General features: G+C 46.0%; 1 protein-coding gene across 1 annotated transcript in view; it reads right to left on the reverse strand.

The window, feature by feature from the left end:
- The window catches only part of LOC144141278 (uncharacterized), a 37,465-nt gene extending 10,528 nt beyond the window's left edge, over nt 1–26,937 (reverse strand). The window contains exons 1-3 of the mRNA XM_077672857.1: nt 26,736–26,937; nt 18,852–19,000; nt 977–1,041 (exon numbers count right to left, since the gene is read on the reverse strand). Of these exons, the coding sequence (XP_077528983.1) occupies nt 977–1,041; nt 18,852–19,000; nt 26,736–26,837 (316 nt within the window). The 5' untranslated portion in view covers nt 26,838–26,937. The remainder of the gene's footprint in view (nt 1–976; nt 1,042–18,851; nt 19,001–26,735) is intronic.
- Between the last annotated feature and the right edge of the window lie 986 nt (nt 26,938–27,923).

Genomic DNA, 27,923 nt, shown 5'->3' on the forward strand with positions numbered 1-27,923 from the left:
TCAAACTCAAAGTGTACTCAGAACTAAAAACGGACTCAAACTCAGTCGTGATCACTCGGCTCAAACTCACTCAAGCTCAAACTCACCATGCCACACTAGCCTCGCGCTCATTCAAACTCAAACTCACGCGCGAGTTTGAGTCCAAATGAGTCTGAGTGAGTGGACTCATGAGTGAGTTTGCCGACCTCTGGATCTATCACACGAGTTGAACAATAACTTTCAATGGCACAACTTGACAACAAATTATATTATACCTACGAAGCACATGTTGCAGTACGCGCAGGAGCAATGTGAGTAATAATACCCTCCGTAGATTGAGCCCAAATAAGCATCTTTCTCAGAGAAAAATTGTGCCAGTCCAGTAAACAAAAAAAACATGCGGACGCGGTTTGGGCACAGTTAAAATGCCACTGAACGCGGAACCATCTTTGAACTACTATCACACTCAAAATCACGTCCCATTGCTGCTCTTTTATAGCTAGGTCACTCACGTCATTTGATTTTTTCAGCAACCGATACAGCCGATCCAAATTGAGAATGTATTGTTAAATTAATTTGTTCGAAAGGTAAGCTTCTATAAAGAATTTCGGCACACGAGAGTTCTGCCGCACTTTTTTGGGAGATTTTCTTGGGCAACTATTTGTCCAAAATTTACAGTGGCCAATACTTCCTTTTTCAGAACTAGGTTACGTAAAATTGAACGTTTAGGAAGTTGTGTTCACGACAGTTAGAAGTAGCTTTCGAAGCAAATAAAGATAATAAGCATGCTGAATATAAGACTACCTTCATGTTCATAATTTCCAAAACAATTGTTCGTTTCGTTGGAAATAATGACATGGCCTTAAAATACACTTGCATTTGTTTTTCCATGCAAATCAGGTACAGTTAACACTGTTTTAAATATTTTTGCCTTTTGCGTCGAATTTGGTGGTAACTTCTCAAGGCAGTGATTTTTCTAAGAGAAACTGGTACTCACATGTTTTTCTTACAACCATAGTGATTGGATCGTAGTACCGGCCGTACATTTGCTGTACGTAGAAACTGCAAAATGAGAAAATTCACTGCCACATTATTCAAGAAGGCATAACAGCTGCATTTAAAATGCCACCACTGCGAAGCTTTTATTACACCGAAGCTTGTACTACTACAAGTTCGAACAATTTTATTAGGACAAGTTTGCCGAACCAAGATCACGGGAAAAAGTTTCGTATCTCTACGTCTCTATAGTTTTATATTACCTCTAACAAAAACGGTTCGCAACATCCAGTGGTTGTAAGAACAGCGGTTTATGGTTGTAATGAACTACTATCCTGGCGATAAGCCAAATACTAGCAACAAGCACTAGGTAAGAAAAACAATGGTGTGCCTTCAAGGTGCTTTTATATGCAAGTATTGTAAAACGAGGGACATAGGGCCAAAAGTAGATGATGTTTGGATTTCAATGGCGCAAGGCCAACAAAAGGCAAAGAGCGAGAAACAAAAGTCATTTTATGAGATTGAGGTGAAGGCAAATGTAAATCATCTCCGTAAAAATAAGAACACTACAGAGGTGTCTTAGTAAAACACAACGTAATGAAGATGACTGCTGTAAAGCGCCAGGATGACTAGATGCATGATAAGGAATATGTAAAAATTTTCCGTCGGTAAGAAACTCAAAAACGTACTTGATTGAAAACATGGGCTCATCTCCTAAAGTATGACGGGTGTTGCGGTATGTGTCCTGTATATAGCTGTTGGAAGTGTTTGAGTTATGTTATGTCAATTGCCTTGCATTGAATGAGGATGTGGATTACGCATGCGCCCTGTCCACACCTGCATCAGATGGGTCTTGGTCGCCCAGTGAGCAGGTGGGAGCGTGTTGTATGTGTGTGGTCTATCCATAGCCTTGCAAGGCAGCTGCTATGTGTCTGTTGTGTATATCGGTTGTATATCGGGCGAATTGTGGTTGTACAATGTGCAGGCTGTTGTCTGTCTGTTCACTCGATCGTTTTTGGCGCATGTTACGTAGTTCTTTTATGTGTGGTTTGAAGAAGGTGGAGTCTAAGGTTGTTATGCGCACTGTCTTTGTGAATCAAATTTTTTGTTACCCTACTTTTGTGGAGTTGGATTAAAGGCAAGTCACACGACACATTGCGAAGGTGCCATGGTGCTATAGAATCAATGCAAGATGGTTGGAAGGTGTTTAATAAGGAGACAATAGATAAAGCCACCTCCTCTCCCACTCTTTGTGAGAAGGAAACCGAAATGAATTGGGAATTTAAAAAGCTATGACCTGGATGTATCCATCAAAACAGGATTAATAAAATGGTTATTGATTGATGAGATTTTACAAGAATATAAAAAATCAACGTAGGTTCTCTGGTACTCTAGGGACCATTTATCACATTTCACATACTATATTTGGACAGGGCTTGCAACGAAAGCACAACACGACAGGCGAAGCCGCAAGTTCTACACTGGGTCTACGATTTTAGCGCTGTATTTGTGGCTGACGCGCATACAAGACATGCGTAATTCAAACAAGACCCTAGCAAAGTGGTATAAAGGTGCAGCAGGGGTTGTTTATCTGCAACGTATGATTGGTAAGATACGACTTTCAGAATATTGTTTGTTTTTAGACGTCTTTGTTTGAGTTGTCTGATGTGACAGATGAACATAAGTTTTTCGTCTATCACCACACTCAAAAACTTGTATTCTCTTTTAAAAGGAACTGAGTTACCATTGAGATTTGTTTGAGGACCCGGCCTTGCTCCGGGTCTTCTGGAGAATATGACACAGGCACTTTTGGCGGGATAAAGTTCGAAACCGTTTTCATCTGTCTAGCGATAAATTTCTTCACCCCAAGCTGGAATTGATGTTCACATATAGATATGTAAACCGATGTAAAAGATGTTTGTACATGACCTGCATAAACTAAACAGGAGATCGGGGGAGGCAATATTTTCCGACATGAATTCATCTAGACGATAAACAGCGTGCAGCTCAAAACTCAGACATCATGCAGGCCATTTTATGAATGCGACCTCTTGACAATGCCAAACCGACTATGACACAAAATGCTCGTTTGCAGAAGTAACTATCAATAGTGTTCAACATGTGACCTGGTACGCCACACGGTTTTAGGACTGCTAGAAGGCCGTAAAACAATACCGTATCACTCGCTTTTTTGATAAGAGAAAGACGGGGTTTCATTACAGTTTGGGTATAACGGCATCTGTATTGTAGGGTTCTGATGCATGAAGTTGATCATTTGTGGGTCGCCCTGCCCGGAAACCTGCCTGGCCGCTGTCGAGAAGACCATTGTACTCGAAAAATGAAATGAGGCCCCGGGTAATCATCCTCTCGAAAACCTTGAACAGGCAGCTTGTCAGGAAAATGGGCCTATATCTTGCGGGAGAGGAAGATTCCTTCCTTTTCAGAAAAGCCACAACTGTGCCCTCCCTAACCTCTAGAAGGTTCTCCGGTAGCCATATTTGGTTGTATAGGTGTAGGAGGTCCCGCCTGCGGTTCGGAAACCTTGGGACCTCCTCCTGTAAATTCCCACTATGTCAACACAACCTTGTACGTTTTGAATAAATTTGAAATTTGAAATTTAAATTTAGTTGTATCTAAAGAGTTTCTGCATGTGGGTGTAGAATCATAGTGTATGTAATGTTGTCTGCACCTGGAGCTGAAGGCTTATGCGTGGCAAGAGAAATATTTACCTCATGAAGTGTATATTCACATCTACGTTCACATTCACATTTGTACTCATTTTACGAGCACTTGATGGAATCAAGGGCTTGTAAAATGCTAGTCCTGATTTTAGGAAGTTTTCATTTTAAGGAAACAATTAATGGTTCCTGCTTACTTCGTTCAATGAGGCTTTAACTGTTGATGTTTATGATTGAGTTGAAACACATCAACATGCTTTAAAACAATCTTATGTTGTTCCCCTAAAATTTCAGTTACCACACAACGCTTATAACGAACTTTCCAAACAGGTTCTTCAGTTCACTCTAATACTACATATCTCGTAACTCTAACGCGAAAGCACAAACTCATTTGGCAGTATTTTCTTTCCTCTGCATATTTCGAGAGAGATATAGCAATTTGAATACGTCAATTTTGCAGGTCTAGCAAGCGCGCACGTACGCACGATTGCGCATTGTAGAATATCTTCTGAACGTCCAAAACGCAGTCTTCTACATCTCCTGGATATCTCCTGGACTTGCGCACCCAGGTATCACTTCACAGAATACATCAGATTGCAAGGCAGCCCCCCACAAAAAATACCAGTGTTGAGTACCCTTAACTTTTGCATGAGACCACGATACACTAAAGAACGTTCCATATAATTGCGATATTTTTGATCCGACTGGGAACACATGGGTGCTGTGCTGGAGATTACCCAACACGCACAAAAGAAAAGCCGCTCATCCAACGGGTCTGCAAAACAAATTGCTAAAATCCTATTCTTCTCTAAATAGTACTATTTTGAAGCTTCGATGTTTTGTTCAGAGATCGCGGAACAACCATCACAGAATAGCTTGAAAACCTGTTCCTGAGTTATCCGGGAAACAGAACACCACAAGCACTTATAGGCCAGCCAGGTTGCCTAATCGCTCAAGTATGCAGAGTCCAAAGACATGCGCTCAAACACGAGGGTGGTAGTGACTTTTAAGATGAAAGTCATAAGCAAAACACCCGTATATCGAAAGTTTACTTCACAGGATAGCAATTCCCAACAGTCACAAAATTTTAAATAGCCGTCCACTACGCTGTGTCTCATATCGTAGTCATGCTAAATAAAAGCGCAGGAAAACGCGGTCCCCGCACGGGGCACTTTGAGCAATCTTGGTGACGGTACTGGCGATGCCGCGGACCCCGAGCCCCCACACTCACGCTGTAACCGACCATGGTAATGGGTTTTAAGGTGAAGGGTAGAAACCTCAAACGGTGGCCGTCGGAGCCCAGGTCAAGCTCCGGCGGATGGGCTCCCTGCCTGTCTACCAGGCAGGGAGCTCCAGGACCTCTTTGACTACCAGGGTAAGGTCAAAGAAGAAAGTACCCCCGTCTCCCTGCTTTTATACTATGCTACATGGCATTTTCAAACCCCCTGCCCCAAACGTGACCGGTGCCTGAAAAGGGGCCGCCCCGAAGTTTCATTCCCACCTCTTCCAACAACTCTCTTTTCAACAACTGTTAATAACTATGCTCGTTTCCTTGTGATAGAGTCAGCTGACTCAGCAAGACCTGTCGCTTCCCTGTCTGTATTCCTGGTTTCGAAATTCCTGCAAAACACAATGGGTGGAAACTATCAAGCTAAAAAGCTTAGGACGGGAGGAATTCTTATAGAACTCCATGCCGAACAACAAGCCCGCACTCTTCTTGAACAAACCCGCATCCATGATCTGGACATCAGGGTCACCCCTCACCAGAGCCTCAACAGCTCCCAGGGTGTGATTTCTGAGGCGGATCTTCTTACGGAAACAGATGCCGACCTGCTTGAAGGTTTAAAGGATCAGGGCGTCACAGCTGCGCGCCGCATCACGATGCGCAGGGATGATAACATATTCCCCACGAAACATATTATCCTGACCTTTAACCGGTCCTCACTTCCTGAACATATCAACGCAGGCTTCATTCGATGCTCCATGCGTCCTTACATTCCGAACCCACGCCGTTGCTTCAAGTGCCAGCGGTTCGGGAACAGTACAACCTCTTACCGCCGCAAAACAACGTGTGCGAAATGCGCCGCGCAGGACCACCCCACCGACAACTGTAATTCTGACATCCTCACATGTGAAAACTGCAGGGGCCCACATGCGGCCTACTCCAAGAAAGGCGAAAAGTTCCAAATAGAAAACAAAATATTCAATCTCAAGGTAACAGAAAACATAACCTTCCCAGAGGCGCGGAAGAGGTTCGCCTCTTTTCCTCTGGGGAGGTACGCCGACGCAGCTCGCTGGGGGGCGGAGCGGCGTCTGGTTTCCAAAGGGTTCAGCGAGTATGACCTTGTCCCTTCCTCACCCCCCCTGGGTTGCCTCAGGCAGCCCAACCCGCCACCACGCCGCTTGCTGTGGCAGCAGCGGTTGTGGTGGCAACCTCTTCCGTCGGGACCGGTGCCGCTCCCGTTCCTGCCTCCCCTTCCTCCAGTGCGGTGGAGAGTGCCATGGACACCACGGGCCCCGCACCGGCTCCCACCGCCACCGCAGCGACCGTGCCACCTCTGGCGCCCCGGACGCCCTCGGCGGTGGCGGGTCAAACGAAGGGCTCCCGAGGGGGGGGGGCAAGTCCGGGGGGCCCGGTTCGACGGGCACACCCATGACATCGGACGATGAGATGTATGTCGTGCCGTTCTTGCCTGCGGTACACCGCAAGGAACCCGTCCCGACGCCAAAGCCTCCCGACAAGCCAAAAAAGGCGAGAGTCACAGCCCCGAAAGACGACACATAAACAAACACACACACTCCAGTAGCTCTCACACTAAATAATGGGAAGAGAAAACATAATTCAATGGAACTGTAGAGGCCGTCTTAAAAATCTTGACGATGTATATGAAATACTGCATGCTAATCAGCCAAGTGTACTGTGTGTGTTCAGGAAACACATTTGAATTCCAAGCACACAAATTTCCTGAATAGTTACATGGTCTTCAGAAAGGACAGGGATGGCTGCACACACCCTTCTGGTGGTGTGGCCATAATCGTCCGGAAATCCTTAGCATGCCACCCTGTCACGTTAAACACTATCCTTGAGGATGTAGCAATACGCTTAATAATATTTAATAGGTTGATAACGGTATGCTCCTTATACATTATTGCTGATGTAACACTTTCGAGCTGTGACATCGAGGCGCTGGTTGACCAGCTGCCTGAACCATACATTCTAACAGGCGACCTTAATGCTCACAATTCTCTTTGGGGCTCTTCTCGTACGGATGCCTGGGGTCACCTGATAGAGAGGTTTCTTACATCCTCTAGAGCATGCCTTTTCAACAATACACAGCCTACGTATCATAACATAGGACACAACACATACTCATGTCTTGACTTGGCTATTGGCTCCGCAGTTCTCTTTCCTCTTCTCGAGTGGGGTGTGGGAACTGACCCATATGGCAGTGACCACTTCCCACCTTACTAACATACATAGGTAAAGGCCCATGCAGTCCATCTTCCCATAATAGGTTCAATGAAGCACGAGCTACCTGGAATAAATTTACAGAGACATCCAAACTACAGCACACATCCATAGGACACCTACACGGTGAAGAAGCTACCCAACTCCTCATGGCGCACATCCTCGACGCCGCCGAAAAGTCCATTCCCCACGCCTCTGGTGCCCCGCGCAACCACCGGAGGCCGTGGTTAAATGAGGACTGTAGGCGGGCGCGAGAGGCCCAGAACAAGGCGTGGGGTATCCTTCGTCGGTACCCCACGTCGAGTAATCTCCTCTTGTTCAAACGGGCCAAGGCGTTTGGAAAACGTGTGCGCCGTGGGGCAAAACGAGAGAGTTGGCACTCCTTCTTGACATCCATAAACTCATACACGGACACACACAAAATCTGGACACACATACGTAAGCTCAAAGGACAACCGACACACAGCCTGCCCCTGGTTAGTACAACAGGGGACACACTGGAAGACCAGGCTAACACACTTGCACAACACTTCCAACACGTGTCCAGTTCAGCACACTACACAAACACTTTCATGAAACACAAAACATCTGTAGAAAAGAAGTCACTGCGTTATCGCAACATAAAGTGTTTTCTCTCTCTCTCTCTCTGCGTGATAGCAACAAGTCGCACACTTCTTACAATTCTTCTTTTTCAATTCATGAGCTGAATGCAGCCCTGTCAACATGTAAGCCTTCAGCTCCAGGTGCAGACAAATTCACATACACCATGATACAACACCTACACCCAGACACTCTTGAAACACTTTCACATCTATACAATAACATATGGCTTTCGGGGCACATTCCTCGCTTTTGGAGGGAGGCCGTAGTAGTGGCTTTCCTGACGGAAGGGAAGGACCCTTCTTTTCCCGCTAGCTATCGACCCATTGCCCTGACCAGCTGCCTGTGCAAGCTTCTCGAGAAGAAGATAAACCAGAGGCTTGTGTACTTTTTGGAGTACAACGGTCTTCTTGAGAGCTGCCAGGCAGGCTTCAGGGCAGGGAGATCCACAAACGATCAACTTCTGGCACTAGAGTCATACATTAAGGATGCCTTCATTCACAAACAATTCTGTCTTATAATGTTTTTTGACATAGAGAAGGCCTATGACACCGCATGGCGTTATGACATACACTGACCTTAAGTCGTTCGGTGTCTCTGGTAACATGTTAAATACCGTTATTAGTTATTTGTCAGAGAGAACCTTTCGCGTCAGAGTTGGTTCTGCACTGTCAAAGGTACACGTGCAGGAAAATGGCGTGCCGCAAGGTGGAGTTCTAAGCCGCACTCTCTTCATAGTAAAGATGAACTCCCTTGGGAAGCGACTGCTGTGTACAATTTCTTACTCTATGTATTTAGATGACGTGCAGATATCGCTTAAATCTTGTAATATGTCAATATGCGAAGGTTAAGTCCAGCTCGGCGTCAAGAAACTAGCCAGCTGGGCAGACAAGTATGGTTTTAAATTGAATCCTGCAAATAGCTCCTGCGTTGTGTTCTCTAGGAAGCGCGGGATGCTTCCAGACCCAGACATTACACTTAATAGCGTGTCACTTCCTGTGAACAAGGAGCACAAGTTTTTAGGTGTTGTGTTTGACCAGAAACTAACATTCATTCCACACATCAAGAAACTTCAACATAAATGTCTTAAAACAATGAATTTTCTGAAGGGTCTCTCCCACCATTCGTATGGTTCCGACAAAGAACTCCTACTACGGCTCTATACTGCTTTGGTAGGGTCTGGATTGGACTATGACAGTGTGGTATATGGGTCGGCGAGTAAAACAGCATTGCGAATGCTTGACCCGGTACTACACTTGGGGATACGGCTTGCGTCGGGTGCTTAGTCTACATGTTGAATGTATTAATTGGAGCCTTGAGAACCAGCGAACGTACATGGACTTACTTTATGCTTTTAAAATTTCATCTCAGAATAACCCCCCTTTTTATCCTGTCCTTAACGATACATCCACATCTGTGCTGTTTGTAAATCGCCCGTCGGTTACTCCGCCTTTTTCACTTCCAGCGAGAGAGCGAGCCTCGGATCTAAGTGCTTCGTTTTTAGACGTGTGCAGGTCATCCTCTTTAAACATTTTACCGCCTTGGTAATTTCGCCCTTTTTCCTGTGACCTTTCTTTTATAAAGTTTGACAAAAATCGGGTACCGCGAGCTGCAATATGCAGCACTTTCTTTCTTTGCAGTTCAAATACCCACTTGCAGAATTTTACAGTGACGCGTCTAAAACCTCCACTATGGTCTCCTGCGCTGCTCATGGTCCAAATTTCAGTGCAGCCAGAACCATGAGTGTCCAAACAACAATTTCTTCAGCAGAAGCATATGAAATTTTACTGATTGTAGGACACATACTTGAAAATCAAATTCCGAAGTCTATCGTCTACACAAAATTCTTGAGTGCTGTTCGCGCACTGTCATCGCATACACCCCCCAAAAACCACATAGTTAATCTTGTATTAAAACACTATCATGTCTGTGTATGCGGAGAAGCATCGGCTGCTCCTCTGCTGGGTCCCAGGACACGCTGGGATCGCTGGAAACCAGTTGGCAGACGAGAGGGCAGCAGCTGCTGCACACAGGAACACTGTAGATATAACAACCGTACCATATACAGACCTCAAGCCACACATAAGACAACACTTGCGTAGAACATGGCAAACACACTGGAGTGAACCGACAGATAACAAGTTACACGTTATTAAACCACGCTTGGGACCATACACCACTGACACACGCAACAGACACACAGAAGTCGCCTTGGGTAGGCTGCGGATAGGGCACACCCATGCAATGCACTCGTATCTGCTGACGGGATCTTCTAGACCCCAGTGCAGCAGGTGCGGAGAGGCCCTATCCGTAGTGTACATACTAATCACATGCAAGGCACTTCACACAACACGACACAAACACTTCAGAGAACTCTACAGACAACATATTCCCCTACATCCATCGTTTTTCCTAGGTGACGATGCCATTGTTTCCGTGAAACTTGTGTTTGAGTATTTGTCAGACGTCAAGTTTTTAAACCTCATTTCCTATCACGCATAATGAAATCTGGCTCTATACACCAGCCATGCTCATTGTCGTTTTGTGATTTTACTTTTGTTTTTGCTGATTTTACTTAGTGTTTAAGGTTTCACCCCTCATATGTGACTATTGTTTTGTCGCTCTTTGCCCCAGTTGGCCTTGTGCCATAAACATCCAACCATCATCATCATCATCATTATCATCAGAAAAACGCGGGACAAAAACAAGAACTACACAGGACGAGCGCTCGTCCTGTGTATTTCTTCTCTTGTTGCCGCGTTTTTCTGCGCTTTTATGTAGCGTGTCTCCATACCAACTTGGCCACTTGTCGGCGCTCCTAAGATTCATATCGCACTTTCACCTCAAGGCATGGAACTCTTAAAATTTTTATTTAACTGTTAAAAGAATCCCTCCTAAAATCCCTACAATTTCTTAAATCTTGGAAAAAGTCATCAGAAATATGCGAAGCGTATCGGCGTTGCAGGGCCTTGGATAAAACACTACCTTTTCGGTATTCACTGATAACATGACGCAAATCGCTTTTTCGAAGTTTTCTACAAAATAACACCAACAACAAATTTCTGTAACCAAAAGACCAACGTTTCAGGATGCCTACACTGTGCGCAGTAAAGCCGCCAACAGATTGCGTCGAAAAAGAAACCGACAGCGGCTTGACCGCAGCTAGAGCACACTTCAAAGTCGAGACGCCAGGTTTGTTTACCAATATCTGTTCATTGTTTATCCCACAACAAGTTGATGTGATTTGGAGGATATCTTGCGGGGCTTAATTTAAACCACAACAAGTTAGGCCCCATTGAACAACGTCTTTTTGTATTTCAAAAAAAAATCACGGTGGCCCTAAAACACTTGCCATCGCGAAAAAGGAAAATCAGGGTCAGCTGCGGGCTGTATCATGCGTCGTGTCCTGCACTGGGTGTTTGAAATTTTTTAGCTGTTTATACTTCTTATAAAAGGAAGTATAAACAGACATTTCTGTATATGTATTTTTACACACTGTATTTTCAAAACGAGAACAAACTGAAACTGAACTGAACTGAACTGAACATACTCGGCAAAACAAAAGCCTGCTTAAACAGATGAAGCTATGGTAGCCGTGAGATATTTCAGAAAAGAACACTGTCGAAGTACACAGTGGATGTCAGATCACATGACAATCGACCAAAAAACGTGTTGCTCTTTTAACATTATTGTTTCAGCTTGCCTGTGATGCACAACAAATGTGTCGGCGTCGCGGACAACCAAGCGTTGTTCGCTGTTTTTGACAGTTGTTGGACAGTGCTCTGGCTGCCCGATGAAGTTACTTCTGCTAGAAGCGGGGCGTTCGTTTGCTCTTTGTAGCCTTATGTAGTGCCCAGCTATCCTCGCTAAGAGAACTATGTAGTTCAATATTTACTCGAGTAAAGAACACGCTCGCATATTCAACGCACCCTTAACTTAAGCCGTCACAGTAAGGTTTCTTTTTTCCCCTGCGTTGTAAACGGAAGCCCAATTTCCAACCCTCAGTCCCACGAATGGCTGTACTGTAGCTTTCCCATTCACTCGCTCTAGCTGATGATGATCACGCACGCCGCCTAAGCCTTCTCTTCTGAGAGAGGAAGAGGAAGAAGACGAGACGCGTCAGCCTTTTTTGTCGGCTCTCATATTTTAGACTCAAAACCATTTTTCAAGATGTAATCCTGCTGTGACGGTACTGCGAGCATCGCATATGCAACCCGTGGCAGGCGTGCGGCCAGTATTCGCACTGTATAGCCTGCCCCACAGCCATTCATCAGCAGCAGGACATGATCCCCAGCCCGTAATGGCTGCCGCTTCCCTTCTACATGGACTTCCAGTGCAACCGGATGCCTCCACTCCTACGAGCCGAATTTCCGAGTCAACTGGGCCACCATTACCTCCTTGGCAAGTAAGCTCAGTTACGTCCTCTGTATCTTCGAATCCGACATCACCTGATGCAAAGCCGCAGCTACAAGAAGAAGCATGCACCGTTTTCTTACCAGTAGACGGTGATACCATCTCGGACTCTGAGGAATCAGACAAATTTTGCCCCCTCCCGCAAAAGCGCCCCCGTAATCCTTCACAATGTCATCAAGTCTCCGACAGAAACTTTGCTTCATATGCTCCAAAATGTGGTCTCGTTGTTATTATAAAACCAACAGATCCTTCAAAACTCATCACCCGTTTCAATCCCCTTGTCGTGAAAAGCGCATTGGAGTCCGTGGCTCCTGCTCGGGTGCTCCGAGTACGACCAAATTACAGATTGAATCTACTAGCCATTGATACGCGAAATACAGTTTTCACGGAGCGTTTGCTAAATATTACTAGCATTGCAAAGATCCAAGTGCACGCATACGAGCCCCACCCCAGAAATTGCGGGATGGGTGTAATTAGAGGTGTGGTCACGGACCTTTCAGACTCGGAAATTGCTGACGCTTTGCGTGAGAGGGTGGCTATACGATCGATCCGAAGATTAGGCCAAAAATCACAAAGCGTGCTCCTTGTGTTCGCTACTGAAACTACACCGGAACACGTCATCATAGGCTACACACGGTACCGTGTATTCGAATACAATAAAACTCCCAGACAGTGCACAAAATGCCAACGTTTCGGCCACGTGGCTGCAGCATGTACATTTTCCTTGCGCTGCGCCAGATGTGCAGATAACCATGATCGTTCTGCTTGCGGTGTTAAGGATCCTCGCTGTGCTAACTGCGCTAAGCAGCACGAGTCATCATCCCGTAACTGCCCAGTACGCCGTAAGGAGAAGGATATCACACGCGTCAAGTCGACTAAAAAAACTGATTATAAGTCAGCCAAGGCGATTGTGCAACAGCACTGCGGCACGACAACAAAAGATACGCCGAAGAGGAATATCAAAACGCCTGATGCATACATGCCCGTCGATGTCGACAAGGATTTCCCACCTTTACCTGTACGCGAGTGCGGGCAGTCGTTGAAACTCCACATGGAACGAACACCACCACAGCCTCCTCTTGAAGCCGCTAGTATGGCTGCCCCGCCAGATATGACTGTGCATACATCACCAGATGTGTCCTCGGTTGCATGCCCACCTGCAGCTCTAACCTCGCCTACAGCAAAACAAACTGCGGTTCCCACTCCCAGAGAGACTCCTAATACCGGTCTTGCAAAATCTCCACATCGTGCATGCGTTAGAGGAGGTCAGTCAGAAAACTCCAATCACCAAGGTTTGGGCAAACTCAGCTCCTTAATTCTCTTTATGACGCAGACCATGCGTACATTCCTGGCCTCGTTTTCCTCACCAGAAACTGAAGCCCTCATCACCCTCATAGACTTTGCAGCTCGCTTCCCCACTCAGTGGCTGTAGGTGTTATGTCTCCAGCCAGTACTCCTACAATGCAACAAATTCGCAACGCAGCCACAATTTTTCAGTGGAATGCGGGTGGGCTGCAGTCTCAACAAGCACCGTTTCCCTGTGATCGCAATTTCGGAATCACGTCTGTCTGAAGACGTACGCCTATCAGGATACACATTACTGCGTTCCAAAACTGATGTGCCTTCAACAAGAGCACTTTAGCTCTCAGAAATGACCTCACCATTGTACACCATGATTTGACGCCAAGTGCAGAAAACGAATACGTAGCAGCCACGGTGCAAATCGAAGGTCTGTCTTTCACCGTCATTGCCGCCTACATTCCACCTCGAAAGGCGTTAGATAGAGACCGTTTGGAGAGTATCCTTCGTGCTACGCCGCCTCCGCATATACTCACTGGCGATTTCAATGCGCATCATCCGTCATGGGGAAGCCGCAGAACAACAATTAAAGCGCAGCAGTTGCTAGATATTGCTTATCAGCACAACATGACTGTACTTAATACCGGAGAACCAACTTTTTTCCGTAAAGGCGTTTCAAGTGCTCTTGACGTCACCCTCGTTTCCTCTACGCTGCTTTCCAGATTAAGCTGGTCTGTGGATATTGAATCCCACGGCAGCGACCACCTCCCTACTTACATAACACTGGACGGTGCTCCGGGCAGTTATAGAAAACATGAGGTCCGATTTACAAACTGGGAGGTATTTACCACAGCAGTACAAGAGGGCCTGAGTTCAGTGTTATCCTACGACGACTTTGTAAGCACGATGACTATTGCGCGCAAAACGAGCACGACAGCTTTTATATTACCCAAGTTATTTTCTGTCGCCGACGCAGAGTTTGAAAGGGTTCGTGCCATACGCCGGAGAGCAGAAAGAAGAGCACGTAAAACACTGGCACCTGAAGACATTCGAGAATCCAGACGAGTGCAGAAGCGCATTCAACGGCACATGGGCAAATTGGCTAAACGTGAATGGACATCTTTCTGCTCAAAGTTGGACCCCAGGAAACCACTCACTAGAATATGGAGCCTCGTCAGAAGTATTCGCACACCACCGACATGTCTCCACCCATTTAACGAAGTTTCATTACGTACCAATTCCACATTCTTAGACGTCGCTGAGATGTTCTGTGCAAAAATTGCGGCCACATCAACGTCACCTCCGTCACTTCCATTTTCGGATAACGGACGCCTATCACATCACACGCCCCTTACGGATGCCCCGTTTACAATACCGGAACTCGTCAAGGCTTTATCTGCAGTTAACAAGTCCGCCTCCCCTGGTCCAGACGGCATAACTTATACTGCTCTGACCCTTCTGGGAGAAGAGGGGAAGAGATTTCTCCTGGACATTTTCAACCAATCCTGGAGGACCGGTCGTCTGCAGCCCAGCTGGAAGACTGCTCGCATTGTGCCTATACTGAAGCCAGGAAAAGATCCCTCAGACATTCAATCGTATCGACCCATTGCGCTTTTGAGCTGCGTAGGCAAGCTGATGGAGAAAATGGTGCTGCTTCGGCTAGATTGGGATCTAAGTACTAGAAATATTTACCCGCCACAAATGTCCGGTTTCCGCAAAGGCAGGAGCAGTATCGACAATGTAATCGCCCTCTCTAATTGCGTCAAGCGCGAAAAAGCCCTCCGTAACACCGTTATAGCGGTGTTTTTGGACATCAAGGCTGCGTATGACTCTGTCACGCATGAAGCTATCCGCTTTCAAATGCACTCATTGGGTATTGGTGGTCGGATGTACGATTGGCTGTCGAATTACCTTACCGACAGAAGCATCTTTATGACCACCTCTGATGGCGACACATCGAAGCACACCGTAACTCGTGGTGTTCCACAAGGAGGAGTACTCAGCCCAGCGCTTTTTAATATTTCCCTCATCGGCATTGAAAAATGTTTGCCACCTCATATCGCGATTTCCTTATATGCCGATGATATTTGCATATGGTGCTCCGTCCGAAATAGGCGTGTGCTTCGGGCGAGGCTTCAGCGGGGAATAGATGCTATCTCAGAATTCCTCGCAGTGCGTGGACTCCAAATCTCGGCAACAAAATCAGCAGCCATCGCTTTTACGAAACGTGATGTCACACGGTACGAGCTCACGGCAATGGGGATACCAATACCTTATGTCACAAATCATAAATTTCTCGGCGTCACATTCGATAGATTGTTGACATGGACACCCCACATTCGCAGTTTGAAAGAAAAGTTCTCGTCATTTTTCAACATCTTCCGAATGCTTTCCAGCAACAGTGGTGGCTGCACAGTTTACTCGCTTCTTCGTCTCTACGACGCTCTCTGCGAAGGGCTTTTACTCTACAGCCTTCCTGCGTTGTTTCCCCTCTCAGCTGGAAATCTCAAGGCTTTGGAAAGCATGTAGGCGCGCATACTCCGAGTGTGTATCGGCGTCCCAAAAACAACATCAACCCTGGGAACGTTCACTGAATGTAGACGATTGACGCCGGTAGCGCTGCGCAAACAGGAACTGCTTCGGGCATGTTTGCGTTTTGTCACGAGGCAATGTCACCATCCATTGGCTGTGACTTCTGCTTCAGATCTGCAAGACCTTTTACCGCAACATTACGAGATCCCATCTCTGCCTTCGTACCCGCTATGGTTGCTCCGACCCATAAGCATTCACACGGCCGTGCCAGAAGTGACGCGAAGAGCAAATGTTCCCGCCCCAGCTCTTACGTTTTACACTCTACAACTTCTAGACTGCAAATACATCGACCATAAACATATATACACTGATGGCTCAGTGACAGAAGGATCTTCCCCGATTGGTGTTTGGATACCTGCGTCGGGCACTACGATAACCAAAAAACTCAGTCACAGGACGTCATCAACAGTAACTGAGCTCGCCGCCATCCGTGCTGCTATTGAATATATCACCACGCAGTCACCCGGCCAATGGGCTATCTTTACGGATTCCCGCGCGGCCCTTTAATGCCTCCAGTCTTTCTCTTCTGACCAGCTAGTCGGGGACATTCGGTTTTTACATCACCAAGCCGTGAATGCTTGCCATTTCGTCGAAATGCAGTGGATACCGGCTCATTGCGGGGTATCGGGTAATTCAAGAGCAGACGCTGCAGCTTCCCAAGCTCACAACTGCCAAGTGCCTACTGCGGCAATACCGTTCTCTAGGAAGGATGCGGCCGCACTTGCGTGTCGTGTTGTGCGGCAGGTACAGCTTTCAATATGGGTGGATCCTTCAGGTCGCTATACCCCGCTTTATTCTGTCGACCCAGAATGTACCTTCAAGTTACCCTCTAATCTCACCAAACACGACGCAGCCGTATTACATCGCATACGCCTGAACGTCGCCTACACTCGCCTTTTTCGTTTCAAGCTTCAGCAGACCAGCTCACCCTTCTGTCCGGACTGTAACTGTCCCGAAGATATTTACCATGCCGTATGTGTGTGTAAACGATATGACGAACCAAGACGCTCCTTGACAGTGACTTTGGGCAGGCTACCCACATCGTGTCTTACGTTGAATGATGTGCTTGGCCCCTGGGTGTGCAAAGATGGCTTCACGTGCGACGAGGGCCTTCCTAAGCTTCCTTCGCAGTTCAGGCCTAGTTCACAGACTTTAACAGTGCCGAGCATTGACTCGACATATGCTACAGAACCGTGACCGCCACCTTTGCGCTCTCAAGCTCTTAGTGGTGTCCCAGTGAACATTTCGGGGCTGTGATCACCGTGACTACTAGGTTGGCGGTCAAAGTGTTATGATTGCTCGTGGTCGCTCCGCAGTTTCCTGAACTGTTCTTAAATTCAAAGTGAACCTTCAGCCATTGCGTGTTTACCCCGTCTTTTATTTTTAACCTGACCTAGTGATCTCATGACCCCGTGTTGTCGCTCCGCGGTTGCCTGAACTCTGCTAAATTTGAAAGCGAACATTTCCCCAGTGCGTTAGAACAATTCTCTAGTGTGTTTTAACACTTCTTTTACTTTTACTTCGAACTACTGAACTCTGTCTACAGACCGCTTGTCGTTTTTTCTTTCTTTTTTTTGTTTCATTTGTGTCATTATTCACCTGACGTAGCATGTTAGGCTATCTGCTGGACAGACCTCGTCAGTACCATTAAACTGCGTTCTCCCTCTCTCTCTTGGTGCAAAACAAACACTCCGGCTCGGCGTAGTGGGACAATTAATCACGACGCTCACTCACCTCGGTCGGCTGAATGTCTAGCCACGAGCGTCGGCAGGGGGCTGCAAAATGGGCACTTGCCCCCCTCAAACAATTCCAGCATAATTGCTTCGCCTCCTCACCCTCTCTATATTCTTCAATACAACTGGTTTGCCCCCCTCAAGACAAAATCCTGCCGACGCCCTTAAATCTAGCAAACTTTTTTCGTGATAGCGTTATTGCTTGCTTTTCTATTCGTCTTGCCCTTTTCAGTCGGCGACTGGCCGGAGTGTCGTCTACACGGCCAGATTTAGGTTAAAGGATGCAGAGTAGGCATGTGAGGTGGAGGACTGTGCTGCCGGTAGATATTTCGGAATTGACGAAGTAAAGACCTGACAAACAAAGACGAGCACATTTCAATAAAGACACGGTTTGTTTGCCAGTTGTGTACTGGTACATTATTGATAAATGTAGGTATGTAGGATAAATGCAGTAATTGTTTGGTTGCAGCCTTGTTTCGTCGCTCCAAAAAAGTTTCCGCAAACTTGCCCCACGTATAAACGCACCCCAAACCTTGCTTCTGTGTTACGTGATAAAAAGTGCGTTCATTACGACAGCAAATCCTCCCGTCACTTGCACAGACTGTTCTTGTTTTATAAACAATGCGTTTGATATATTTCTCTGAATATTTTAACAAGAGACAGAAGCACATATAAATACGCTCAATGGCCGTTATCTTGAATGCGCTGACTGTAAATCGTTCGCATTACTCGTTTCACTGTTCGGTCAGTGTTAGAGTTTTGAGGTTTTTTGGGAGAAAAAATTTGCACTCATAATTTTAAATATTACTGGGGTCCTGAAGATTGTTTTCGCATACCCACTTAAGTAATTGCAAGTTCTTTCAAAAGACAGCTTATTATTGGTATTGCAAGTGGGGCTCTTTTTTCTTTCAACACACGTTTTTAGGAGGTAACAAATGTAGACAGTAATTCTCAACAATATATAAACACCTATTTTCGTGCATGTGAACACAGGCGTCAATTCCCCTTCACATACATATTTGGGCTTGAGAGCGAATTAACTGATTCACCCCTAAAAGACAGTTCGTTTTATTAAAGGATATTGGAACTTACTCTTGTTCGTATTGCGTACGGTTGATGTACGTTCGAAGAAAGGCGATACCAGCCTTTGTAGCATTATGCACGTTGTCTCGAATACACGTTAATGGACCATGCCATCGTGACGTAGCCCAGAACCAGATCCTTGTTTCAGGTCTCATGAACTGTAACACAGAAAAAACACGTTAAACAGTTGCTTATACCATACAAGAAGTTTGTCCATTGCAGTGAAATGTTCCGCTGTCTTTTTAAGTGCGGAGCAGCTTAGGGCGAGCATTATCCACCTATCGCAACAAAAAAATCTTGAACTGTGAGGTAACCTGCCGGGAACGCAAGGAGCGCACAACCAAGTGTTGAGAGTGGGCACCTCAAGAAAATGAACATCGTCATCACCACCATCGACATCTAAATTTCCCATCCGCACAACCGCTATTTCATCGGTAGTGGCATGAAGCCCAGTGCTGTGTACACGCCCCCCTTTTTATGCCCACAAAACTTGCAGGCATAAACCGGCAATCGGTGATGGCGCATACGTAGGCGTGAAAGACACCGGCAAAAATGCGGCTCGGAAGGCCTTCCCAGCTGAAAAAGAAATATGGTCTTAAGCCGACGTACCAACTGCGGAACTTTTTTTCTCCCGAAAGGTATTCGCAGCTACTTCGCGAAGTGAATTGAAGCGGAAACGGTGGCGCCGGGTTTCAGTCGTTTTATGGCGCAGCCCTTTGGCAGCCGTTACCTGGACTTCGGGTGGACGGCGACTGTTTATTTGCGAGCAACAGAGTGAGCGAACTCAGTTACGACGAAAGAAAGAACACGCAGAGGAGCGTCTAGTGAAGGGTGACGTGGAGTACGACACTTGCGGCTACGGCGTCGGATCATTCACTGCTGTTCTCTCACACATGTCAAATACGTCACCGGTAAAGAGCGCCCTACCCCTTGTACTTTCCCCAGAAGCGGTTCGATTCTCCGCTATTCCAAATAGCGTACGTCTGCACGGGACGTTTCACCACCATACGCAACAAAATGCTCGCTGCTCCCTTCTGCGGGGCTAATCCGAACCATGTGACATTTGAATGAACCTCTCACAGGACCCTCGTCGTGTGATGGGTTCATATTTCTAAGCAAAGGGAGCATATTTGGTCCTTGTAGCCACGATTCTGGGAGTACATCAAGCTGACTGACATTCCGTGCTACCCAGCCAATCTGGTGAAGGATGCACCGACTCGCTCCAGTTCTGCTCAATCAGAGCTTCTGGTTAGAAAGATGACCCTCTATCAGCTCTTCCACCGCGTTGTGTAGCCTCGTGGTAAGCAGCCTTTCGGTGGACGCACTCATGGAAAGACCAATGGCCTGCTCAACCACCTTTCTAACCACTATATAAAGCATCTTTATGTCCTCCTTGCCGAGAAAAAGACGGGGTTGACGTAAGTGATTCTCGAGAGGACAAAAACATAAATTAATCGAAAGGTACCGGATTCCTTGAGGCATCGCTTTTTGGTGGCCACTCGCCCCATTATGCGTATGATTTGATTGATGATGTGCTTGAGGCGCATCAAGAATACGTCACCCTTGGTGTTGACCTGTATATGTAGGCCCAGGATTCGGATGCTGAGGCTTGGAGTGATGGCTTGGCCATCAAGAAGTATTTAAATATGTTCCTTGATGTGTCGTTCGGCGTGAGGGTGGACGACAAGATGTGATTTTTTACGTGAACACTGGATGCCACAGGCTTTACCACATTGGTGTACTAGAAGTGATTTGCCATTCGTTGTTGTGAGCTTCCTCTAATTTGTGTAACTCCTAGAATAGGCGTAAGGCGCGCACAGGGCCGCTAGGCGTTCCGTGGATGGACACCACTACTGCGAAAAAGGTCGCGTAGCGCTATGACGTGGCATTCAGCTAGAATGCAGGGGGCAAACGTTGTGATATGCTTGGTGGTGCACCGCCTGTCTTCCCACTCTCCGCGTGGGCTCGTAGCTAAATCGGTAAGACGACGGGCTGTATTTTTTACTTTATTAGGTTTGTTACTGTATTATATCCAGGTTCGATTCCTGGTGGTGCCATCAACTTTATTAGTTCGCGTGAGTTTTCTGTTGACACCATCGGTCGCGAAAGGACCCTTGGGGTGTAGAGGTAAAAAGCTTTGCTTTAAAACCAGGCAGGCAGTCGTAGGGGGCAAGATTTCATTGTAGATAAGGAGGCATTCAACTGCCACGTGACCGCTTTCCTTTAGGCCCGTCACCGCTCATCTACAATGGGGACGTCATCTGTGGATGGCGTCTTTGAAGTGGTGTAGTCATGCAGACAGGTTAATGGCGCCATATGTGGACGCCTTGATTAAGTGGCGGGCGAAGATTACCGTTCACTGGGGAATCGTTCGCACACGAACGAAATCCGCCCAGGGGAGCGATGTTCAGTGTCCACTAAATTTCAGCCGCGCTGACATGCAGCCTCACCAATTCTTAATTGCCGGCAGTACTCCAGCTCACTAGAAGGACGCAAAAGAAAAGCGCCAATCTGTATGACAGTAATAAAACCGCCAAGGTAGCATTACTTTTAAAAGCGTGGTACAGAGCAACCTCCTAAACGTACTCGTTCTGGCTTTGCGTTTTTTGGCGGTGTCACCTGGTAAGCGTCTGGTTGTAAAAGATAGAAGTGAAACATGAAAAGGGGAGGGCTTTTAATGTTCTTGCTTTACTTGGAGTGATGAGAAGAAAATCAAAAGAAAAACGTGTGCTCGTACAGTTTTTAGCGACAGTTTCAAAAGTGTGTGCTGTTGTCCCAAGTTCACTACTTAGAAGGAGGGCGTATTTTAGAACCATTTGGGTTGTGGTTGTGTACCAAATCATAAATTTATACCGTGAACGATGTGCATTTGTTTGGCGTATACAATGTTGTGGTCTTGGGAAATCACTGTGTGCATGGTCAACGGGAACGACGCTGTACTACAATTTATGAAAAGATACTCAGGCACTGGTGTCTGTTTGTAGGAAAGTGCCCTGGCAGCAAGTGCGCAGCATTCGTGAACATCTCTGTACTTCATCTGTCTGTGGCTGAGCGGTGTTCTTTGTGTAGTGGTATTATGCGATATAATGTGAGTGAGGTGCACAGCGCAGATAACAAAAAGGCACGTAGATTTGTTTTTTCGGCTTGAAAAGAAGTTACAAATCTTGTGTATCTTAGATCAATGATCTCTTCCTTCAACTGCAAAAGAATGCCTTGTGTGGGCAAGGGGGGTGGATTCCGTCCAAGGTAGGGGGAAGTGTTCATTATCTTCAATGTAGCGGGACAGGCGATTTTGCACCATATGGTCCAGTACCTCTCCAAAACAAGAAGTGAGCGAAATAGGTCGCAGATTAGCAGCGGTTAGCTGTTTGGCGGGTTTGCGTATCAATATGACATGTGCATGCTTCCACTAAATTGCCATTTGTCCAGTGGTCATAATGAAGTCGAGAAGGGTCTCCAATGCTGAGAGGTTCAGGTATCGAAGTAACGTGTTTGAAATCCTCTCTTTCACAGGCGCAGTATTTCTCTTAAAACCTTGCACCGCAGCTCTAGTTTCTAGTAGCGTGAAGGGGTGTCTAGTTCAGGGTTGGGAACGCCGGTATATGGCTACAGAGGGGACGGGGTCCTGTTATTTACATCTTGCCACGATTGCGTGGTTTCCCCGAGAACATCCGTGCCGTCGTAGTTGTGGATACGGCGTTTTATTATATGTGCTGTTGCCGATTTGCTTTCCCTAGTAACCTATAGGGATGGAAGGAAATGCCATGTGCCGACTATGCCTTGCAGCTTCCTGCAAAAATAGAGTAATTATGTTGACTAAGTTTATAAGCGTATTCTGCGGCTTGTTGCGTTATTTGAGCCATGGTGATCCATATTTTCGATTTCCTCTTCGATTTTTCCATCCTTCTGTTAGCCCTCATCTGGACTCCCAAAGGTGCAGTAGGGGAACATTTACGGCAGGACAATGCTTGGTGAAGGGCATTTCTTTAGTTTGTTTTTTTTTGCAGCTGGAAACATTTCTTCTGCCTACTTTTCAAAGTCACAAATGGGGTTTGTTGGAGCAGTTTGTCGGAATTTTCAACAATTGGTGAAGCAGGCAGCTGCTATTCTTCGCGATTGGGGTTTGTCACGTGCAAGTTGAAATAAAGGGACGTAATGGTCGCTGCTGAGCCTTTCCGCTAAGAATTCTATGATGGCAACTTTAATACCGTGTGTCAGGGCAAGGTCTGGTGAACTGTCTTTCGAAATGTCTGCGTATTCGTTATTCTCTTAGGAGTGCCAATCACTTTGCATAAATTCAGATTCTTGTCCCGGGGGGCGTCACTAAGCGGCTGACCTTGTTTGTTATCACACTGATAGCCCCGGGTAGTGTGATGGGCATTGAAATCTCCGGCAGAAATCAAGGCTTGTCCTTTCGTGAATTGCTTCACTTTTTAATAGATGTGATCTATTTCCCTGAGCGAGGAGCAGCTATGTTCAATTTCTGTTGCAATCCAACAAGGCACTAAACACGGAAGCCCAAATTGTGATTTAAAAATCTATCTGAAAGTTTTTTCGCCCTAAGGTGATGCATAACAAACGTACAGAGGGGGGGGGGGGGAAGGTGGACCTAAAATTGAAGACCATGCGAGCGCGTGGCAAAAGCCACAGATGCGCACTCTGGAGTCCCTGCGCCCGTTGCCAAGACCGGTCCGGCGTGAATGTGCGTTCTTTTTTAGTAGAAGGCACGAATTTTTTGTCGTTTTCTGCAGCGGTGCTGCATTGGTCACCTAATGATCGCAGAGCGACGCCTTTGTAGCATTCCTTTCGTCCCGATGGCCCATTTGGGGCCTAATTTGACGATTGCGTCGGCTTTGCGTAAGTGCTCCTCGCGTGCTGTTACAATCTAGCGCAGAATGTATTTTAAACGCAGAGCATTTCAGTAACTCACGATGTCACCCGCGTTGGCGTTCGTAGTCCGCACCGTCGCTTTCCCTACTATATATAAAAAAATTACAATGCGTCGCCAGGTTTTGATCCCTCGACCCTGCGGGCGGGACGCAATGTACGCAACGCTCTACCCACCGCGCCACAAAGCCGACACAGAATGTATTTTAAAGGCAGAGCATTTCAGTAACTCAGGATGTCACCCGCGTTGGCGTCCGTAGTCCGCACCGTCGCTTTCCCTACTATATATAAAAAAATTACAATCCGTCGCCAGGTTTTGATCCCTCGACCCTGCGGGCGGGACGCAATGTACGCAACGCTCTACCCACCGCGCCACAAAGCCGACACAGAATGGAAGGCTACGGACACGCCTTATATCCTTGACTCATTCAAATTACTGCTGACGAGCGCTCTCTCGTCAGCAGTTGCCACAAGTGCAACAACATTAACGTAACGCAAACTACTTAACGTCGTGCGCACCCGGAAATGCTCAGCATTTCATCGTGCCCCTAGCGAGGGGAATGTTGACGCTACCTCTTGCAAAGACCGAGTACAACCGCCGAGAACAAGGTCCCACGAGCGGCGCGTGCGCCATGGACTGGTGGCGCCATCTGTCAGATGCGACGCGAACTACTATCAAGGCAGTTCTAAAAACGAACGCACGAAATACAAACTTTATTTTTTGTTCGTTTTGGGATGTATCGGTTAAAGACGACGAGACTAGCGGCTTGCGAACGGGGTCACCGAATGAAGCACGTACGAAGCACCATCGCAGGGTACCGCGCTACGGACAATGAAATGCAAGCCATATTAATCGCGAACCTTTATTCATCTTGTTTATTTTGTAAACTATTTGGGCACTGGACTTATCTCTCAGCTCGCTTTCCGCTGCCGATACGGTGGGCGATTTGCAAGTTCTGCAAAACAAATTATCTTGTTCGTTTAGGTCTAACTAAAAATGATAGAAAGACATTCACATAGGAATTGTCTCTTTGCCCTGTGCGACGGCATTCCTTAAAATGGCACCTTGGGTTCTCATCGAAGAACGCCGCAACAATATTCACTACTTTTCACCGTAATATATTCGCTACTTAGAGCCTTGCGATATTTTTCGTCACTGAAAACGAATCTTCAACCACTGCAAATCTATCAGCTTGTCCTCCTCTTTCATTTTTAACCATGTCCTTCCGCTCCATTCGGCATCTTCAAGCCGGCCATTTTCTGATTGAGGCGAAAAACGAAAACGCTCCAGTGTGTTCGGAATTTCGGTACATGCAAAACATCCCAAGGTGGTCAGAATTTATCGGGAGCTTTCCGCTACGGCGTCCCACATCGCCTGTCTTGCTTCCGCGTGTTAAAACCTGATAAACAATCAATGCAAGCGGGCCTTCTTCATACACATAGGCATGTATTGCTCAGCTAAGAGCATCTTATGTCCCTTTGAGGAATGGATTCTAAAAACGAGAGAATAATCTTACGCCGTTCTTCAATGGGAACCCGAGGGGCTATAATTACGAATGCCGACGGGAAGAGCGAACAGACACTTTATTTGGATGTGTGTGTTTCTATCGTGATTACGCAAGGAAGTATTCAGCAAAAAAATGAAATAATGTTTTAAAACTTGCAAATCGCCTACTGTTTCGGCAGCAGAAAGTGCGCTAAAAGATAACTTCAGTGTTCAAGTAGTATGCAAAATAAACAAGATGGAGAAAGGTTCAAGATTTATCTCGCTGGAAGTTCGTTGCCGATAGCGTGGCACCGTTCGATTGTGTGTCGTACACGCTCCATTCGGCGACTCCGTTCGCAGGCCGCTTGCCTCATGCTGTATAAACGACAACGCACCAAATAGGAAAAAAAGCAAACAAAATATTCCGCGTAAGTATATATCAGGTCTCGCGGAGCGCTTGCAGCAACACCAGCTTTCTTTGTCTATGGCGCAATCGCCGACCTAGTCTCCAAATGCGCCATCGGGCATACAGTTTCTTACAGTATACACTAGAGAGTATTCTGGCGCTACCGTCTATGTGGCTCACATCAAGGTCATCTGTGTCGTCATGGACCGCCATTATACATCGCGCTCGCCTTAGTTTCATCATTGGCTTGTATTGAAACGTTTTAGTGACCGCAAATTTAAACAAAGTGCCACAAAAACGCGAGGAATAGTGTGCAATTATGTAAGTGGAAAACAAAACAGGCTGGTTTGAAACTAAGAAAAAGGGAGGTAAAGCGTATTTTCGCCGGAACGATTGTGCCTCCTATTCCGCCGGCCAAGGTTGTAGTTAGGAACAGTGTTAATATTTGGGGGGTAACGCATTAGAGACTGTGATTTTATTAGATTTACCATTATTTCAAATAAGTTGTTATAAGAGTTTCGAAAGTTTTTTAAGCGTGCCTATGAAAACGTGGCCTTCGTGGTGAACCGGTGCACCGACCGCCAGCTAGTTTAACAAGAAAAAAGAAAACGTGGCGTTAGACAGTCGTGGACGATGACAAGATAGGGCGCATGCAAGCGCCCATATCTGCCGTATCTTGTCTTCGTCGAAGTACGTTTTGTTTCTTATTTTCGTCGTATACAAATTTCGCGGCGGCATATTACCAGCACAGTCATTCGTCCTCCAACTGGCATGACCAATGTCAGGTGCGATCACGCATTGCCTGCTGTTTCACTGTACACGGCCAACACGGCTACCACATAAATGGTAGGACTTCGGCTTCCTTGTAGCTCGTAAACGTGTTAATACATAGTGAAGAAAACAAATCCCAAAAACCGCTTAACAATCCGATTGTCATGCCAAGCCCAAAAAGGGGGTCTTCCCATGAACCCCCATGACGACATGGCATACGAGGCGCAGTTTCCTCTCTAGTAAACTTACTAAGAAACTCTATATCATAGGGATGAAAGCAGTAAATGCCCAAAAGGAAAACAATACTACTACAGTACACCAAACATATGTAAGTATTACCCACCTCTGGGATATAAAATCGCCGGTGCCATCCCCAGTGGTCAAATTGTCCAGAGGAAACGGCAATGAACGTGGCAAGAATGCTGATTTGCACAATAAGGCGCATGGTAAACGGACTTTCTACCGACTTTCCACAACGCTGCTTTTACGGTTTTATGCAGCCAACAATGTTCTCCAAGCTTCACAAAACTGCATGCTAACAGTAGAATAACCGGTTTCAAAAAGAATACATGTCAATGTGGCATTCATGTATAAACAATGCTTCACTCAATAATGACAACCTCGCTGTCTATATTGTCTTTGTCGTTGGGACATATAGAATGGTAAATAACCGCACGACGTTTCTTCCAATAAACTATTGTTTTATGTCGAAAATTTTAAAAGTGTGGCCACCTAAAACTTGAAAAGGAAGCTGGCCAGACAAACGGAAGGTTTTATTTAAAAAACACAAAAACTACGGGGAAAAAACACCAAGAACAATGCACAATTAAGGGAATAAAACAAAAAATTTGGCCAAAGGCATTGCCTAAAAGCGTTCAGTAGTATCTAGCCTTCCAAAAAATTGTCTTGTTAAGTACACTGTAAGACGACTTGTGCACGAATATTCAAAAGCCCCCCAAAAACCGCATAGTTAAAAAAAATGTTGATGCCAGTCATGTTGTCTATCGTCCCTATTGGTACAACTCAGGATGGATACAACGGCCACAGATGGAAATATAATGACACTATCTATAGCCCGTCACGTAGTGGTGAGGAGAATATGACATTTATACGTCCCTAATTATTTTGGAAGGCTGCTACAAGGACCGGCTCGGTTACACCATGTTTTTATGTTTAGATTCAAATGCCACTAAAATTATACAATGAGACTTAAATCATTCACATGCAAGTAAAGTAATTTGGGATACAAGTCTTTTATTTGTAACCCAAAAAATAAAGCGGATGTCCAGTTTCATTTAACTGAATACTGCGAATGGAGTTATGTATTAATGATGCATCGAATCTTCGTAATGTTTTATTTTTGTTGAAACATGTTGACAAATATGAAGTCCTGTATATAATTTATTGGTTACAAAAGGTATTACCTGTAATTAATTCGGACATGAGAACTTTTATTGCTTGCAAAAGAGACGTAGGCGGCGCCAAGGTGAAAAGCATTATTTAGATATTGATACGGCAGTTTTTGTTTGGG

This window comes from Haemaphysalis longicornis, unplaced genomic scaffold (assembly GCF_048455015.1).
Source record: "Haemaphysalis longicornis isolate Haplotype H1 unplaced genomic scaffold, Haemaphysalis longicornis Haplotype H1 scaffold_6, whole genome shotgun sequence".
Taxonomy (NCBI): domain Eukaryota; kingdom Metazoa; phylum Arthropoda; class Arachnida; order Ixodida; family Ixodidae; genus Haemaphysalis; species Haemaphysalis longicornis.